This window comes from Dromaius novaehollandiae, chromosome 7, assembly GCF_036370855.1.
Source record: "Dromaius novaehollandiae isolate bDroNov1 chromosome 7, bDroNov1.hap1, whole genome shotgun sequence".
In the NCBI taxonomy this organism is placed as follows: Eukaryota; Metazoa; Chordata; class Aves; order Casuariiformes; family Dromaiidae; genus Dromaius; species Dromaius novaehollandiae.
The window spans coordinates 36120497-36138151 of NC_088104.1; the positions used below are offsets into that span (position 1 = coordinate 36120497).

Below are 17655 nucleotides of genomic sequence, written 5' to 3' on the forward strand. Positions count from 1 at the left end.
TTTAATTAACGCTACACATGTTCTCCTTTTCACTCTAAAAATCAGAGGAGCATTTGCTTGTAGCCCGAGCAAGATCTTTGCTGACGAGCTTCGACCTAAAGCAACGCTTAAGGTCAAGCTCTAAACCCCTAACTATGGTGGCACAAATGGCACCATCATAATCATGTTGTTTTCCAGTTACTCAGATCACGAGTAGGCTCTGAATTATTTCAGGAAGGATATGTTTGGATTAGACACTGCATTCTGGGGTAGGGGGCTGGGAGGGGTAATTATTTGTCCCATCAGCCTGTTTTAGGCCCTCACAGATGGCTATTTGGGGTTCCAGGAATACCCAACTGTACTGTTAATTTTTACAATGGGGGCAGTTAGAAGTCAGAAGAACCTGACTGTTATGGTTAGCGAAAATAGCAGATTTGTGCTGATAAAACACTACTCAGCATGTTTTTTGCTTTCTAGATGTAACCACCAATACACTTAATAACAGGACTTGAGCAAACTATACTGTGTGAATCAAACACATAAAAGTATAAATATTCCTTTTTTTAGAAAGCAAGTCTTTAAAAGTGCATTATAATCAACTACCATGGTAAAAGGCAAAATATCCAGCATTACCACACACACAACTGGCATAACGTGCTTTATTATACCCTTAGCTTGGAACTGGGTAAATAGAAATCGAATGATCAAAGTACAGTCTGCCCCATAGATTAGGGCACTGAGGACAGGAGGCCTTGGGGAATTAGATCGGAAAACCTTTGTCTTCCTGATTATACTCTTGAAAAGGTGGCCTCGTCTGCAAGACTGAGGAAACCAGTCTGGCACTATTGATCTTGACGTCTCACTGCTCTGACCTGCACCTCTTTTACAGATTACGGATGTTGGAAACAAAAGGCTTTACAGCAAGTTTCCTACCTGCAACACCTGCCGTTTACATCCACAGTACTAGAAAATATGCAGTTGAAAAATAAAAGGTACTTTGTTCGTTTTTTAATAAACTGTTTTAACACAGTGTTGGATGCAATCAGCAGGGCGGTGTTAGGACAAAACAGAACAAGAGACGGTGTGTTGTGGCCCTGGGATCTGCCCCGAGCTTTGCCACTGCCCACCGTGGAGAGCTCTGCCGACCATCCAGCCCTCGGTCAACTGCATGCACATAATCACAGGGATAAGAGCAGACTTGACGCAAGCCTGCAGTTTGTGTAGGTCTGGATGTAAGGAGCCCGAGACTTTTGCTGGAAGTGCAAACTCCCATTCTTTGCTACATTAAGATTAGAGTTGTGTGGCATTTTTCAGGCAAAATCTTCCTTTCGGTCAAAAATGTAGACTGACACCAAAGTATTGCCTAAATAAAGTCTACTTTGCCAAGCAGTCTGCTTGTAAGGGCAGGGGAAATATTCTGACAAAGTTCAAGCAGTTGTTTAGGCATTTTTCATGAAATGGTATATGCTGGTTGCTTTTATTCAGGCCAACTTTTGCCCTTCAAATCCTTTCATTTTATTTTCTTCTAAAGCATTATGTTGCTCCAAACTGTAACAAGCTTTTTTAAAAAAAATTTTAGTTGCAAATAATAATTTAAAAAGTACCAGCATATTTTTTCTTTCAATATTTCAGAAGTGTCAGCAACTCCTTAATCTCAATTCAAGCATTTATATAACGCTAAGCTGTACCATCCAAGATAGGGACATTTATAGCCATGTATCTACCTACTTACTTCATGGTCACATTTACAAGGGACTGTACTGATGGGAGATCTGAAAGAATGAAAAGTAATGTAGCTTATAAAAGGAACTGTATGTGAATCTTTCCTATCTCAAAATCCAATAAAGCTTATGATTTTTATTCCATGTGGGAGTCCTTTGGTCTCTGTAATACTGATAACCAGCTTGGTCAGTAAGTCTGATAAAACCACAGAGTACCATAGAATATATTCTCGCCAGAAACATCTCGGAGTTAAGTGTATGTGTTCCAGCTGATTGCCCAAGGGGAACAAACTTGTCCTGGGATTTCTTCCATGGTTCTGTTACATTTCACCACAATTTTGTTCTCTTCTCTCCAGAAAGAATGAGTCAAAGCTGTCTCCTATCAGCTGCAATGTTCCCGGAAAGGAGCCATCGTCTCAAAACCTCACCTCTCCCCTCCCCTTTCCAATAAGCATGAACCCAGGACATCTGCAACCTACTTCCACCTGGGTGCCAGATGAACCTACCTGGATTCCCAACAGAGCAACGTGGCTGCCTTATTCCTGATGTCATTTAAACAAGGGAAAAGGAGGAATAACGTTACTCCAAGTCAGCAATGCTTCCCTGGTGCTAATCAGGCTATTAAAAAGGCGAAGGCAGTTTGTTCTGTGCAGATGGACAAAGACAACCACAGAAATGAACCAAACCAGGACAGAATTAGAGATTAAAAGTAATAATATTCCTTTCAGCAAGCCGCAGTCTGAATGCATGGTAAGTGGCTAGAAGACACAATCGGAGCAAGATCTGGAGACAAGAAAAGGTCTCCTGACTGAATGAAACGTAAATGAACCCAGGTCCGGTAGCGAAGCATTTCTGTTGCAGGGCAGCACTCGCTGCCACCAAGAACCCCAGATCCGTTTGCTGCAGACAAGGCCTGCTGTGGCTGACCCTCCCTGATCCCGCTTAGGCAAAACATGCATGCTCTGAGTCAACAGTTGGAGGGAGAGGAAAAAGCCCCAAACAAGGCAGACTTGCTAGAAGAGATTTCCATGCAGGCTTTCTCCCCGAATGAGCAGATGGTTTGCAGCTAGTCCGGGTCAGGGCTGCCCCTGCGGCTTCCTGCCCGCTTGCCTCTGCAGCTTATCTACATCACATCAAGATACACAGTCCGAAAAATTAGAATGGCTAAGTGCAGAAATTAGGGAAACTAAATACAAACGAGCTTGGTCTGCGCTTGCACAGAGGAGCAGGGAAGTTGCTGTGCACGGCTCACCTGCGCGGTGTGCTGGGCACGCTGGGAGCAGGGCCGAGCCTTAGGCCACGCCGGCTGGCAGAAGTCAGGGCGCGTACCTGTGCGCCGCGCACGGACCGAAAAATGCCCCGCTGTGCCCAGAACAGCTCAGCCCTGGCCGATTCCTTTAAAACGTCTCTGACCTCTGCCAGCGGCGCTGCCGCCTCCCCAGCTTCTGGGGGCCGTGTGCCCCCGCGCTCCCCGCGGCTCCGGGCAGGCGCTCGCCGGGCTGCGCGTGGGAGCGCGGCGAAACACCCAGCCGCAACCGTGCAGCACGAGCTCCCGTATGGAAAGGGCATTCTCAGATTAAACCCTGAAAACCAGATGAGTTTGAACGAAGGACAGTTGCACTTAAAGGAAATCTCTGAGGTCAACCAGCAATTAACTGAAAGGCTCTGATTGACTCCGCTATCGACTGCTCCCACACCAGACAGCTCCCTGTTCATTATACCTCATGGGCTGTCTAGGTGCCAAGACATTAAACTGTCAATAATCTATTAATACCAAACAGCTCCTCCCTCCATACTGCCCCATGCAAATACTCGTTGGCTAAGAAACTGCACTAAAAGGATGCAAATTTTTAAAGTGAGGTGGAAATGAGTTTTTTAGGATATTTCTTTGCTTGGTTCCAGCTTAAATGTACAGCAACATTCATAAACAATGTAGCACACCGCCTATAACTATATGGAAAAATTTGTGCTAAAAAAAAATCAGACATGATTGAGACCATATCCTGAAATCTGGCTTTCTTTTCCAAGCCATCTTTAAACAGTCTAAGTTAAATTTAATTAACAATTTACAACAAGGAGAGAGAAGTTATTTAAAGAGAGGCCTACAGGTCCTTAACATTCAGTGTCTGGGAAACAGTTGTATATAAAAAAAAAGTTTTAATGAATTTAATAGAGAAAAGCACTTTAATTAAATGCTGTCAAAGAGGATTGTATTAATGACTGCACACAAAGGAATTTAAAGCAAGCCAAGTATATTTAGCAAATAGGAAGTAGGCTTTCAGAGGCTGCAACTATTTATGTTTCTGCCATTGCAATGCATCTAGGAGATCACGTTGCCAATTGAAAGCAGTTATGTTATTAGATATGATTTTATTTATTATGGACTATTAAAATTTCAAATGCTGTGGGGAATACATTTATTTCATTTCTAAAATGAAAGAACAAAGATATTTCCTGCTTGCTCAGTAAGAGAAAAATAGGAGAGGAAATAAATAATAAATAATAATAATAACTTAGCACTTAACTAGTGAAGTGTTGTCCAGACAGATCTTTTTATGGGGCCTGTTGAGTCTTAACATTTTAGTGCGCCTGCTTCCTTCTGACACAACTGGGCAGACTCGCAGTTGTTACCACCGCCCCGACAGAAGAACGAGCTCTGACTCTTCGCGGGCGGAAACCCACTGTATCCTGTGGCAGCCCAATGGATTTCTGAGATATTCTGCACGCTTCGAATCTAAAAAACTACCGAATCGCAAAAAAGTAAAAAGAAATCTAGGCTTGCCAAGCCTTTCTCAAGCAAGATTCAGAAGACCAGGGTTTCCAAACCTAACCAAGAGATGTAGCCATGCAGTTCTCATAAAAACCCGTAATAACTACCAGTTTACATAAAGCCTTTTTGCAGAACGTGCTCCCCTTCCTCAGCATCCATGTGACAGTGCTTGTGGCAGGAAGGAAGGGAGCACTTTATAATCCTCCCTGCCCACGTGCCTTGGATTTGAGTGCAACACATCAAATGGGCATGGCCTAATCAAAAAGCCGTAAAAGCATAATGCAGAGACTCCATAAATTTGAGAAAAAACAACTAGAAAATCCAAGGGTGTCAACATTATTTTGTATTATGACAGTACAAATAGCATAAAACTAAATTTGGTTCAAACTAGAAACCAAGGAATGTTTTTTCCACCAGAAATTAATGGGATGGCTGGTCTATAACATCCAGGATATGTTCTGTGATTTACCACATCCTTTTTGCCATATGTAATCGTAAGAGGTTGCTAATGATTTTGCATGTTTCAAACTTGTGAATGCTCCACTGGAGGTACCTTGCACATGCTTGTGTGCTTTTCTTCCAAACACCAAGTCACTTCTAAGTTAGGCACTGCCATTTGAGCTAGTCCCAAGTTACTGATCAGTGGTTTTAAAATGCATTTATTTATATTTAAACACTCACAATTTTTACCTTCTAATTCAAAACATGAGGAAGTGAGTAGAAGTAGGGGAAAAGATATTGGAAAGGAGGCAGAAGTTGGACATCTACTTCCTTTCACAATGAGAGCAGCATCATAAATGGTGGTGTTTGGTTTTCTAAATATATTATCTGATATTTGTTTAAGTCTTTTATTAAAGTCATGTGTGATGTTTGCTCAGAACGTAGCCTTTGTTGTTCCACAGCTAGGGATCTTGCAAACAGCTTCGCTTTGTCTGTGCCAAGATATTTTGGAATATTCTTTGAAACACTGTAAGCATAGATGACTGTGAGAAAAAATATGTGCTACTGTACTTCTGGATACTTGATGTGTGAGAATAGTGCATACACACAAAAACATTTCCCGTTTCAATCTGTAATTCCTACAACAGTCCATACAAACGTAGAGCAACATACACAGCACACTAGCCCTGAATAAAGCAGTCCCTGCACATGTTACAGGCTGTAGATATTTGCAACCATGCAGAAAAAAAGAAAAAAGAAAAAAGAAAAAAAAACAAACCACACCAATGAATTGCTAAAAAGACTAGCCCAGGGCCAGGAGACCGGGGACTGACTTCCCCTTCCACGGTAGCCTAACTCTCTGCTTTGCCCCGAAAGCTGCATGGTTTCCTTGGGGGAAGCTGTGCAAAACGGGTGAAAGAGTAGTTCTCTCTCTTAGAGGTCTTCGGGGACAAACAGTGCAATGTGCGCTGATAGCACAATACAGTATTGTCTCCTTCCCCGTGTAATATTTTAAATTGCCTGTCTGTACAGAAAGGCCGGCTGCTATGGTCCAGGACTCTAACTTTATTCTCAGGCTACTCACTGAAATCTCAGGATACCACAACCAGTGGCCTATGAACATTTACAGCAGGGACTCGCACAGCTCTAAACAATGATATTATCATTTATGTACAAGCATGAGAGTACTTAGAATATTTAGGGAACTTTGAAATGAAGTGACAAAGAGCAATGTTTTTAACGGGAAAAATTTTCACACATAAATGGGATGGAGGCTTGTCCAGTAGCTTTTCAGCCTTCAAGGCTTGCCTGCTGTTGGCTGGCACAAGCTTCACGTGCTATGTGAAATTAATGAGCTTTATTTAGCAATCTTGCCCTGGTCGTTCGCAGTATTTAGGAGAAGGCCAGAACTGGAAGAAAAGAGGGCTAAAACTAGCCAAGTCGTGTGTAAAAGGCAAGAGGGTGAGAGGCAGGGGCCAGAGCCACAGTGATGTAACTTGCAAAACAGGCAACTCTTCAGAGCAACGCTAAAGCAAAACGACCCGCTGCCAAATACTGCAAAGCCTCTGCAGTACCGAATCTCCACATTTAAACAGAACTTCTGCCCCAAGCACCCTGCTGCTTAAGCCAGGGCAATGCGAGCAGAGCTGCTCTGGGACAGCGGTGCACAGGCAGCTCCCTGGGGACTCTGCCCTCCAGCCGGGCAGCATTTCCCACATGACAGTGCCAGGTTTTGGGCCCAGTGTTTTGCCTTTAGCCCCACTGGGGTGTCAGGAGCCTCAGGGTTTGCACCATACAAAGCAGGCAATGCAAAACACTAGCAGTGCTCCCTCCCGTGAGTCCCACCTCATTCCTGACCCTGTTCTCCTACCCTGATCCTGAACCAAAGGGAAACTTCCCGAGAGCAGGTGACACTGAGGCAGCCTTACCACTCCCAGGACCTGAACAAACACCAGGAGGTACACGGTCTTCGGAGGTACTGGGGACTGCTACAAGGGAGACAACTTCGACATGGTTAAACTTTGCCACCTCTTAAAAAACAAAACTATCCGGTTTATGTGATCTCCCGTTTCTCCGGTTAAATGGAATAATAATAAACCCAAATTAATTTCAGAACGGAAGCAGTTTTGCTTTAATTGCAGTCTGGTCCCTGCTATCATTCTAAGGGGAGCCGCAGACTTGAAGTTAGTAACAAAAATCAGCAGCACTTTGCAGCCAGCCACATTAGATGCCCCCACTAAACAGAAACAGCTGAGAAGGCGCAGTAGGTAGGTTTGGCTGTAGCAGGCAAAGCTCAGCAGCTTTCCACTGCAATTGTAATAGCTATCAATCATGAGAAAGTCTACCAGATACCTTGGAGTCCAGTGTAAGGGTTCATTGTCCATGATTGCTCCTTGCGGGCTTTGTGCAGGGACCCGCAGGGCTCCCTCGGCCAATGCGTCCCAGCTACCGCAGCCCGTCAGGAAAACGGCGTGCATCAAAAGGTGCAGCGATCCGACCTGCTGCCGGGGGAAAACCAGAGCACACGGCCACAGTTTCTGTTCCCAGACGAAGCGTGCGCGGCTCTGGGGAGCGGGTGCCCGCGCTGCGGAACGCCGCCGGCAGGCAGCAGCCCTGCGAGCGTTTGGCTCACAGACCTGCCACAGAGCCACAGCCACCTCTTCGAAATGGCCCGGCACATCTACGCAGCTTCGCATTGCTCTGGAGCCCCCCGGGGTGCCCCCAAGCCGGGGCAGTGCCGAGGGCCACGGACGCTGCTGTGCATGTTTTACGGTGCACCGATGACCTCCCGTCACAGGGCCGCACCTGGCAGAGCGGCAGACCTGCTCGGTGCCCATCCATCGAAGGCCCCGACGTGCCTTGGTCCTCTCCTGCCCCACGGCCTGGGGACAGCCGTGCTGCCGAAGCCCCCCAGCACCCACACAAGATGTCCGTACTGCGGGGGAGAAAGGGCGGCTGGGCCAAGGCCTGGAGCAAGGGCCTAGGGGGACAACGCTGTGTGGCGGTGGGGACGGCCGGGAGCACCGTATGGGCCCGCTGCCGCACTGCCCTGCCGCTGCAGGGAAACCACTGCCGGGCAGAAAGCAGCAGTCCTGCCAGGGCGGACACAGGAGCCTGCGGAGGAACCGAACCCAAAGGGCTGCACGCCCGGAGGGGGCCCTAAAGGGCAGGGAAGGATCCTAGCAGACGGACAGCCCCCTACCCCTTCCCAAAAACATACACCCGCGTGACAGAAATACCTGCAGAGTAAGTGGCATTTGCAATATATATTGCCTATAGGCAGAGTCCCCTCCTTCAACTTTAATACTGCACAGAAACAAAGGTGTCTATATTACATAGTTTGAGATCCTTTTCACTGATTTTTGAATGCTTTACACTGAAAGGAGATACTGAAATAGGCTGTTAGCACTTGAGTTTGAAGAGCGAGAGGGTGGAAGCCCAAAAAACAGCACATTGAGGAAGGCATATATTCTCCACTCCCAAATTCAGGGATGTAGTTTTGGCTTACATTTTCCCCTGAACCTCTAAATCAAAGAGAAAACAAATACTCTAAGTACAGCCCACTCGAATCCAAGCTCTGAGCTTTCTGAGAGTGGACTGAATAGACCTGTAATACAAAAAGCCTACCTGGGCTTCCTGGGCATGGCCTGCTTAACAACTTTATCCCCTCTATCTGAGCAGGCATCACATGCAACCCCGAAATAAGGAGATGGGGGAAACAGAGAGGAGCGAGTATCATTTCTGGTCTGTCTTGGGTGAGAAAGGCTGACTCAAAAGCAGAGATAAGGAGGTGCAGCCATTAAGAATCAGTCACAGGTCACCCGCACCCCCCCCCCCCAAACTGTCTGGATAAAACAGTAAACACCAAGTCAAACAGAGAGCTGGCGTAGTTTGGGAAAGTAGTTTGTGTCTGAGTTTCCCAGACAACCCTATCCGGACTTACAGCACGTGAAACCCACTGCTGCACCCGCACAAATGCAGCGAAAACGCCCTGTGCGTATCATCCCATAGATCATTAAGCACACTGTGCTCCCCTATAGAACAGCACAGCTTTGCTTCCTTCTTCATCTATGATTGCCCGAGTATTATTAATTAATATTATTTTTCGAGAAAAGAAACTTTAAGCCTCACTCTGGGTTTCCTATCTGCATGCTATACATTGCATGACCCATGAACTCTAAGATATTGTTTAGAATCAGTATTTCATTAGGAAGCATTACTGTGGTGTTCATTCCCTTCTTCATTACTTCTAGAAAGAGAATATGAAATTAGGCTTGGATTCATTGGATTGCCACTGTCACTTGCCTTGACCCATTTTTACCAGGGCTCCATGTTCTACTGTTCTATATTTCATTGTCATTTCTAAAACATTTGTTCCCTTCCATCTCTCACAAAATGACAAAATTATTATTTCATTTACTTCTGTGGTATGTTATTTTCTGCATATTTATAGAGAGACCACAACGTTTGCAGTGAAGACACAATACAAAAGAGCTTTCCTACAGCTCTGCTATGCCTTCTTTTATTTACTAATGTTCCTCCCTGATTTATGATCTAAATTATTATAAATTGCCAGATTTGTCTAAATTAAAGCTTCTGAGAAAAAAAATGGGTGGAGGGATGTCCTTTTAAAAAGTGGTAAAAGTAAGTTTATTACAGAGCATGTAAAAACCTGTTCTGTAAAAGTCAACATTTGACTGCTCTTAAATCAATCTGTATCTACAGGCTTCAGCAGATCTATCTGACAGCTTATGAAGCAAATGAAATGCAAGGTTTCCCTGCTCTCTGAGGTACTTTGCTGCCGTGGTGTCTCATTGCTCTAGAGAGCTGGCTTATCCACCCTAACACTCCCGGGACAACAGCTTGATTCATCTTTCTCCCAACCGAGCCACGTTTCTCTGCCCCAGCAATTAACAACGAATTAGCACTATATTAAAGTGCCAGGCAAGACGGTGATTCTCTGGAGTGGTCACCTTGGACACAGCAGAGGAACAGTGGGAGAAGGGAGAGAAATTAGATTTACTGTGTCCCTGCATGTCTGTAACAACCACTGAATCTCTGGGTAGCGAAGGGAGCGTCTGTAGGCACTTCTCAACATTAACACTTCAGAAAGGCCGATGCCAGGATCCGTGGGAGTTAGCGAGGGATGGCAAGGAAGGCAGGTACCCTCATCTTCGAGGGGTAGGAAACTAAACACACAACACATGAGGCTGCAACCGCATGCCCTTTGCATGTGGTTAGTCCAGCAGATCCGCAGAAGAGGACTCAGGCCAGGCCAGATCAGAGGTCCATGCAGGATCCTGCATCTGACCACAGCTAGTGGTGGGAGAGGATGAGAACAGGACCCACATAATGCTTTCCAGTACACTCTCCCATCCTCCACGAACCCGTGGCTCCGGCACTCCATAAATCAGAGGTGATGTCCTTACAGTATCCAGTTAGCTCTGTGACAAAGTCACAGGTCTTTTCCTTAGTCCCATAGTAGCACTTTGTGACTCAAACACGCTGCACAAAACTGGAAGGGAAAGAGCCATCTTAGCGCACACCTGAACTTCCTTAAAAACCCAGTGAGCTGCTGCGGAGCACTGAGACTGTGTGCACAGCATCGCGCAGGTATAGGGTGGACATGCTGCAGCCAGTATGCGAAGGAAAAACATGCTCCAGCATGGCCATATGGTCACACCCTATGTTGCCAGAGAACATAGCCATGTCACAGAGCTCCACAGGGTGCAGATTTTATGACTCCTCAGCACAATAACAAATAAATCAAGTGTGCAGGGAAGAATTTCTTGTGCACTGAGCTTCCATTATAGACGTATTTCATTTCGGAAACAGGAAAATATTTAATTAAATAGCTTAATATATGGCTGACAGGGAAAATCTAATGGAAGAAAGAAAAAAGAGAATATTTCTTTTTGAAACACTGAAGCTAAAACTAAACAGCAAGGTACAGAGCAGAGGGCAAGAACCTGCCAGAAGAGGAACAACAGTCCCTTTAAACGTCAAGAGGCAAACTCTTCAGCTAATCTTCTACAGCACTGTAATAAAGGCTCCACTGCACACACCTTGCCATTACAGCACAGAAACCATAACCAGCCTTGGGGTGATTCCTGCACTGAAGGTGTGCTCAAACCCCGTCAGCACTATGTAAACTACACAGAATCCATCACAATGAAATCTTTGCCATTTCCAAGAAGCTGTCCTGGGGGAAAGGCTAAAATTTATGTATTCACTGTCTTTTGCCTGTACCTCTTCCAATGGTAGCCAGGAGTTGCCTCCAAGTCTTTCAACTGATGAAGGGTCAAGGCAAGCTCTGGCCAGCATCACCAGGCAGCCCGTGTTCAAGCTCTCCCTGTCTAATAGCTGGAGGAGCAGAAGACCAAGCCTAGGCTCAAATTCAGAGTGCAACACAGCTTGGCTACTGTTCGAACTACCCACTGCATCTCAAACATCAGACACAAATTATTGTACTCATGTCAGATCTATCAGGGCAGAGGGAAAGAAGGGGGCAGTGGAGAGAGAAAACAGAGGTATGAGGGACTCCTGCCTGCGTCAGTGTTTCCGCACTGCACGTGTTGTTATTTACAGCACTGCTACTTGTATCTTCTTCAAAGAACCATCATCTTGACATCAAGGCTGAAGGTAAGGACTTGATTTACAGTGCACTTTTCACTAGCAAAGGCTGCAAAGCGAAGTAGGTCAGTGACTGCAGCTCTCGGATGTTTCAACCCCCTGCTAAAATGCAGTCAGGCACTGTGGCAGACATCCTGCGCCCGCCACGGCTTTGAGAAGGAAATGAGAGTTGCTTTCCCACTTGACACTACAGAGGGAATTTTAGATAGGCAGAATGTAATTACTTGGCCTGGATTTTGGCCAGGAGTCGGGGCCCAAGACCCCTACCCTTATGTAAAGTGTCACAAAATCTCCAATGACTGAAAGTGTGAGGGCCTCAGTTCCATGCCTCTCGCTGCTGTCATTGATTCTTCATGGCTAATTACCTAATGGTGACCCTTGCAGCAAAGCCAAAAAACAAACCTTGCTGCTTAAAACAATTCAAGTCCCAGAGACCGAATATTACACAAAATTGCTTGGTGCAAGGTATCTGTTGACAGTAGGGAGCAGGTGGACACCGAGCCTTCTGGGGCTTGCACTGGTAGCGTGCCACTCAAAAACCTCCTGGGGTTTTTGGATGGGCAAACATAGCTCTAAAATGCAGCACCTCCAAAACACAAGCCTACTGTTTCAAATGTATACCACGGTCTCCAGAGTTTTACTATATGTAGTTGCCAGCTGCTTCCATTTATTTTTCTTCATTTTTCATATTTTGACTGTAATAAATAATTAATCCATGTCTTTGTAACTTGCTGACAAATACAAATGCATCGCATTGCAATGCAGTGTAACATGTCACTCAGAAGAGACAACCTGCACTACGCGGAAAAGTGATGTGCAGAAGACTTTGGAAAGTAGGCTAATCATCAGGGTCACCAACAAGAGCTCAGGGAAACATTTTCCTCAAATTGTCCCTTAGAGGATCTTTCTACTTGGTGTGGGCACTAGAACTGGGTTAATGCGTTCAAACCTACACAAGCCTAGTGGTCTTCCCACATGTCAGCCTGGTCCTTTACCCTTCTGTAGCTCCTTGCCTCCAAGATGTCACAAACTTTTGGGGGCATGGAAGCCCAAACTTGCAATTATAACTATTTAGAGCACTTTTTCTATTTAGCAGCTTTGAGAATCTGAACCCCAGGAAATGCGTTTTTTCTTCCTGGCAAAGAGTGAGGACAGAATGCAAGGAGGAAGTCAGCAGTGGAAGAGACAAAGGAGACCAAATTAGGCAATAATTAATCTGGATGAGACAAAGATGTTTCAGCAGGGGCAGAACTAACGGAAGAGAGAAAGAACTCCTTTCTTCGGAAAAAGGTGTCTAGATCATTGGCAGAAAGACTAGCAGCAGAAGAACAAGCACTGAGACAAAGAATACAGGCTGTATGCCAAGGTTCAGGAAAAGAGTGAGGAGAGCAAAGGCGTGCACAAAGCAGTGCAAGCTGTGATCAAACAACAATGGGGAGAGCAAAAGTAGGAGAAGAAACTATGAGATTATCAAAGAGGAACGCAGCATGGATGAACTCGGTGGAGATCAGTCACGCAATGGGATCAAGCGAATGACACAAAGAACCAGTGACAATCCAAAAGGATGTTCAGCTGTGGAAGGCGTTGCCTCCGCTTTCCAGCTTGAACAATGCATCTCCCCTCTCAATCTTTCAGTCTCTGTTCCTGCAAGAAGTCTCTTCCTCTGCAAGAAGTACAACCAAGAACTCTTGCTAACTAAATAGCATTTATTTAAATGAAGCAAAAGAAAAAAACTCTTAGAGGACCTGGAGCCACCGCACTGTTCCCAGAGGCAGCCCAACTGTCTGCTTCTTTGGATTGTTCCTCCCACTACTGGCCTACTCCTTTCTTCTACTGTTTGCTGATCTCACTGACTTCACCACAGCTTTCATCAGCTCGAAGACCTTTACAGTTAGAATGGCTGTTCATCTGGTTAATTTTTACAACAATGTGTACTGTAGGGTCTTCAGACCAATAGCTGCTCTAGTGTTTCGGGCTGCGACCAAAATACAAATTACATTTCATGATCTTTCTTTTCACCACAGAACCAGGAAACTGTTTTAAATTATGGGCTCAAAAAAAATGAAGAGCGAAGAAAAGATCTCTAAGTTTTCCACTCCAGCTCTCATTTCAGACAAGTTTTGAGCCTCTTTTGACCACCAGTAGATGTTTCATTTTGTGACATGGATCACTAGTTACTAGGGATACGTGTAAGGCTGATTTTCTCTTATGACTAAATCTGGAATTGCAAGGATGAAAAGTCTTGCAGTATTTTCTCTTTGTTTTTCCCATGCATATTAGTATCTATTTATTTCTCATTCTCATTTGTATCTATTTAATTCTCATTAAGACCTGAGACAAGGATAAAACAAAGGTGTACAAACCAAAAATTCATCCTTGTCACAAAAGTTCTACAGAGGAGCAAAACACTGCTTGAGGAGGCTGTGAAATGAAGGCTTGTTCCCTATAGAGTACTCATCATGGTCACTTTAGAAGTATGTCAAGCTTCAGCGAATACGTCAAAAATGTTTTTCCATGTTTCACTCTTCAAAACACCTATGTTACCCATGCATAGACTAACTAGCCTTCCTACACTCCTACCTTTCCTGAAGCACCTACCTTTCTTTTCTTTCTAACAAAACACAAACTACAGGTTATAGTTGCCTGCTGACTGCAGTTTGAGAACAAGTATCAGGAGTCCTTAGATTTTGTGAAAAGGATCTAGTGACCAACCTTCCACTCCTGCTCTGTTTTCTTAACTAAATGTACATTTCTCTTTCTGTGGCTGAGGGACACGTTCATACTTTTATAATGTTGGCAACTTTGGATAGTTGCCAACACACTCACACACATGCTGCAACATACACACAGTGAGCTCAGCACTTGAGAGTACTGGCTTGCAGGTAGCCCTAGAGACATTAAAATTGGTGTGTCTCAACCTGTAAATCAGAGGGAAGCTGGAACCAGTTGCTTGTTTCTACCTCTGACAGCTGTTCCTGCACACAGACGCATTGAGAAGGGAGTTAGTGCTCTGACCTGCACGGGCTCAGGAGTAAGCTGGACAACATGCTGCATACGCTCACTGTGGTGATGTCTGGACTCTTCCTCGTAGATCACATCCCTCTCATGCTGGGGAAGGTTCAGGAAGCGGCGAATGGTGCAGAGGTTCTCCCAAAGGGTGCGGTTTTCTGGGCTTGGGTTTTCTTTCCAGCGAAGCAGCTCACACAGCCAGCCCTGCAACAGTAGGGTCAGCACAGTTAATTCACTGAGCACTGAGGAACCAGTGTGAGCGGAAGGTCAGCTAGACTTAAGCAAAGCTCTGTGCTGCAAGTTTTGTTGGTTTGATCTCACACAGAAACCCCTCCTATCCTCAGCTGCCCTTTTGCCTCAACAAATCCATGATGCTATTTATACTTTCTGCAAGTGGGAGAAACAGAAACCACCAGCAGTGCTTGACGGGAACCAGGGAGCACAGTAACTTGCCCACTGTCCTAATCATACCATGTACAGACGGTTCAGTTACAAGCACTTTTTCTGTAGAAAACTAGAGTTGAAATGAAGGTGCATCTTCATTTTTTACATTTCAGAGCCCCTTTATTTCTTCATCTGACCAAAAGAAAGGGAGATGCAATCCCTGACACTTGCTAACAACCCTCATGCTAAGGCTTGCAGCCCCAGGACCAGAAATTCAACTGCTACTGAAAATGTTTGGAAGAAAACACTATGGAGTACATCCCTCTGATCTGCTGTTGCTACCCTAGTTTTGAACCCCACTAAAACTTGACAGCTTTAAATAGTCAAATGGCCACTTAACCGGGAAAATGCAATCTTACAGAAAAGAAATCCTCTAGCATTTAAAAGGAAAGAAGCAAACAGGGCCCTGCAGAAGTTACTTTATAGATCAAGAAAGACAGGTATTAGGTGGAGATAACTTTAAACCCAACCACAGATTGTAATAATAGTTGAATTTATTCCTGCTATATTGCTTTATAAGTTAGTTTGAAATGCCATCAAAAAGTTACAACTTTATTAAATCCCATAGGACCTCTCCACAGGGGCTGGGAGCTCAGACCACTGGAGAAGGAAGCACCAGCACGTTGGGAAAAGGAAACCACTATGAAACACAAAGCCAAGCAGAGAGCAAAATGGCAATAGCTGTGAACGTGAGAAACGGTGCTGTGCGTGTCGAGCGTGCGTGTCCGTGACCTGGGTCCCCGGCAGGCTGTGCCCGCGTGGGAGGGCAGGCGAGCCCAGGTTGTGGCGGCAGGCGGGCGGCCCCTGCTCGGCACTGGGGACCGTGATTCCCTTCTCCTGCCTGGGAGGGAGGAGACGCGATGCAAATGACAGAACATGAGAAGATAATACTGAGGATGCTGTCAACGCGGCTTACTGACTCCTGTCAAAATATTTTACCTAGTAGCTTTATAACCCATCATTTTCAAGCTACAACTCAGCATTTTGACACCATTTTGACAGGCACCTTACAATACCTAAAAGATAGCTTGATCAATGTTAAAAATGTACAGTATAAGGAGTAGCCAAAACTGTATTTTCCTAAACAGCGACTACGGCAAGCTGAACAGACAGGTTCATTACAGGCCCATGTGGGTTTTTGGGGGTTGCTTTTTTTGTAAAACAACTTGTAAGCCATTGACAACTTCTAACATGCGCTATAAACCCCGTATATAATATCATAAGCCGTTGTTTGTCTTACTCTCCACTGTGACTTCTGCCTTTACTCCCCCCCCCGAAAAAAGGCAAGATTTGATTATCTCCGCTGCATCAGCCAAGACAGCAACACCAGCTGTTCTCATTGTGCAGCCTCTTCCTCGCGGCCTACATGTTAATAACCTGATCATTCCATTTTCTCCTTCGACTGCCGGCTGCAGCACAGCGAAGAGACAAAAACCCAGGCCCATCTGCAGCAGCTGTAGGCACTGAACTGTGAAGCCACTAGGGATTTATAAACTAATCTGTAACACAACACTGCCTTGTTTTTACAAGTGAGAGGCCACATTTGTGCAGACCTGATCTTTTCTTGCAATAAACTAGGAGGGTTGGGGGGGGCAAGGATGAAAACAAGATACCTAATCATTTACTTAGGAAAAAAAAAAATCTGTATTATATTTTCAAAACATTTCAATGGGTATTTGGGTAATCTCTCAGCCCAGTGATGTCTGAATTTTAATTTGGTTTGACCACAACCCTTGCCCTCAGTTCTCCTCTCTTCTTTCCCTGTCCCCAGAAATTCCCAAAAACTTTGTCTCTTTTACAGAAAAGACAGAAAAATATCTCCCGGCCCCACAGTGTTTTCTCAGGGGTTTCTCCATACAAAGGAAATAATTTCCGAAATGGAAAATAAACCATCTGTGGAAAAAATAAGCTCCTGTTTCTGCCTGCTTTTCAGTGATCTGCATAAGTCTCCAACCGAACTGTTTCCGACGTTTCAGGCAGGTACGTTCAACGCCTCCCGCGGGATGCTGCAGCCCGAAGACCAGTCGTCCCACAGCAAACAAACCCGCGGCCCGCATCCGCTGGCACCGGGCTCCCGAGCGGGGCAGGCCCGCGGGAAGGCGGCCCGCGGCGCTCTCCCCAGGGCAGCGGAGCCGCGCGGGGCCATCCCCACCTCCGAAACCCGGAGCAGCGAGCCCGACACTGCCTGCTGCATTTTGATTTATCTGCACCGTTATAATCAGCACTCATTACAATCACTTAGAGCAACACTACAGGCCTCATTATGGACTACGCACTCTCTGCCATTAGTCTTTAAGAAGGATAGCGCTCAATTTGCCTGGCAACATGCGAGGTCCTGACCTTGGAGCTATTAGGGAAAAGATTAGACTGCAGTGTGACCATGTGTGCAGACATGAGCAAACCAAATTAATTTCTGGCGAAGGGAGGCACCAGGCAAAGACCCCGTCATCCTGAGGACACCTGAGAACTTCTCGATTCCCCAAAGGAGATAAGCTAATGGCACGTTTAAAGGAGCCTGGTTCTGAAGGTGAAGCACATCCATGGTATTTAGAGAGATATTAATCCAGTTTCCCCACAAAGTATTTGCTTGGCTGATCAGATTAAGGGATCTAGCCTTCAACAGCACACCCCCACCACAGCAGGCCCCAAGAAATCTGT

The 17655-nt window shown here is 45.4% G+C and overlaps 1 protein-coding gene across 4 annotated transcripts in view; it reads right to left on the minus strand.

Annotated features, from left to right (window-relative positions):
* SATB2 (SATB homeobox 2) overlaps window positions 1-17655 on the minus strand; it is a 142008-nt gene that overhangs the window by 11922 nt on the left and 112431 nt on the right. For all 4 annotated transcript variants that reach the window (XM_064515172.1, XM_064515175.1, XM_064515174.1 and 1 more), the window contains one exon: window positions 14560-14757. In XM_064515172.1, coding sequence (XP_064371242.1) covers window positions 14560-14757 — 198 coding nt within the window. The remainder of the gene's footprint in view (window positions 1-14559; window positions 14758-17655) is intronic.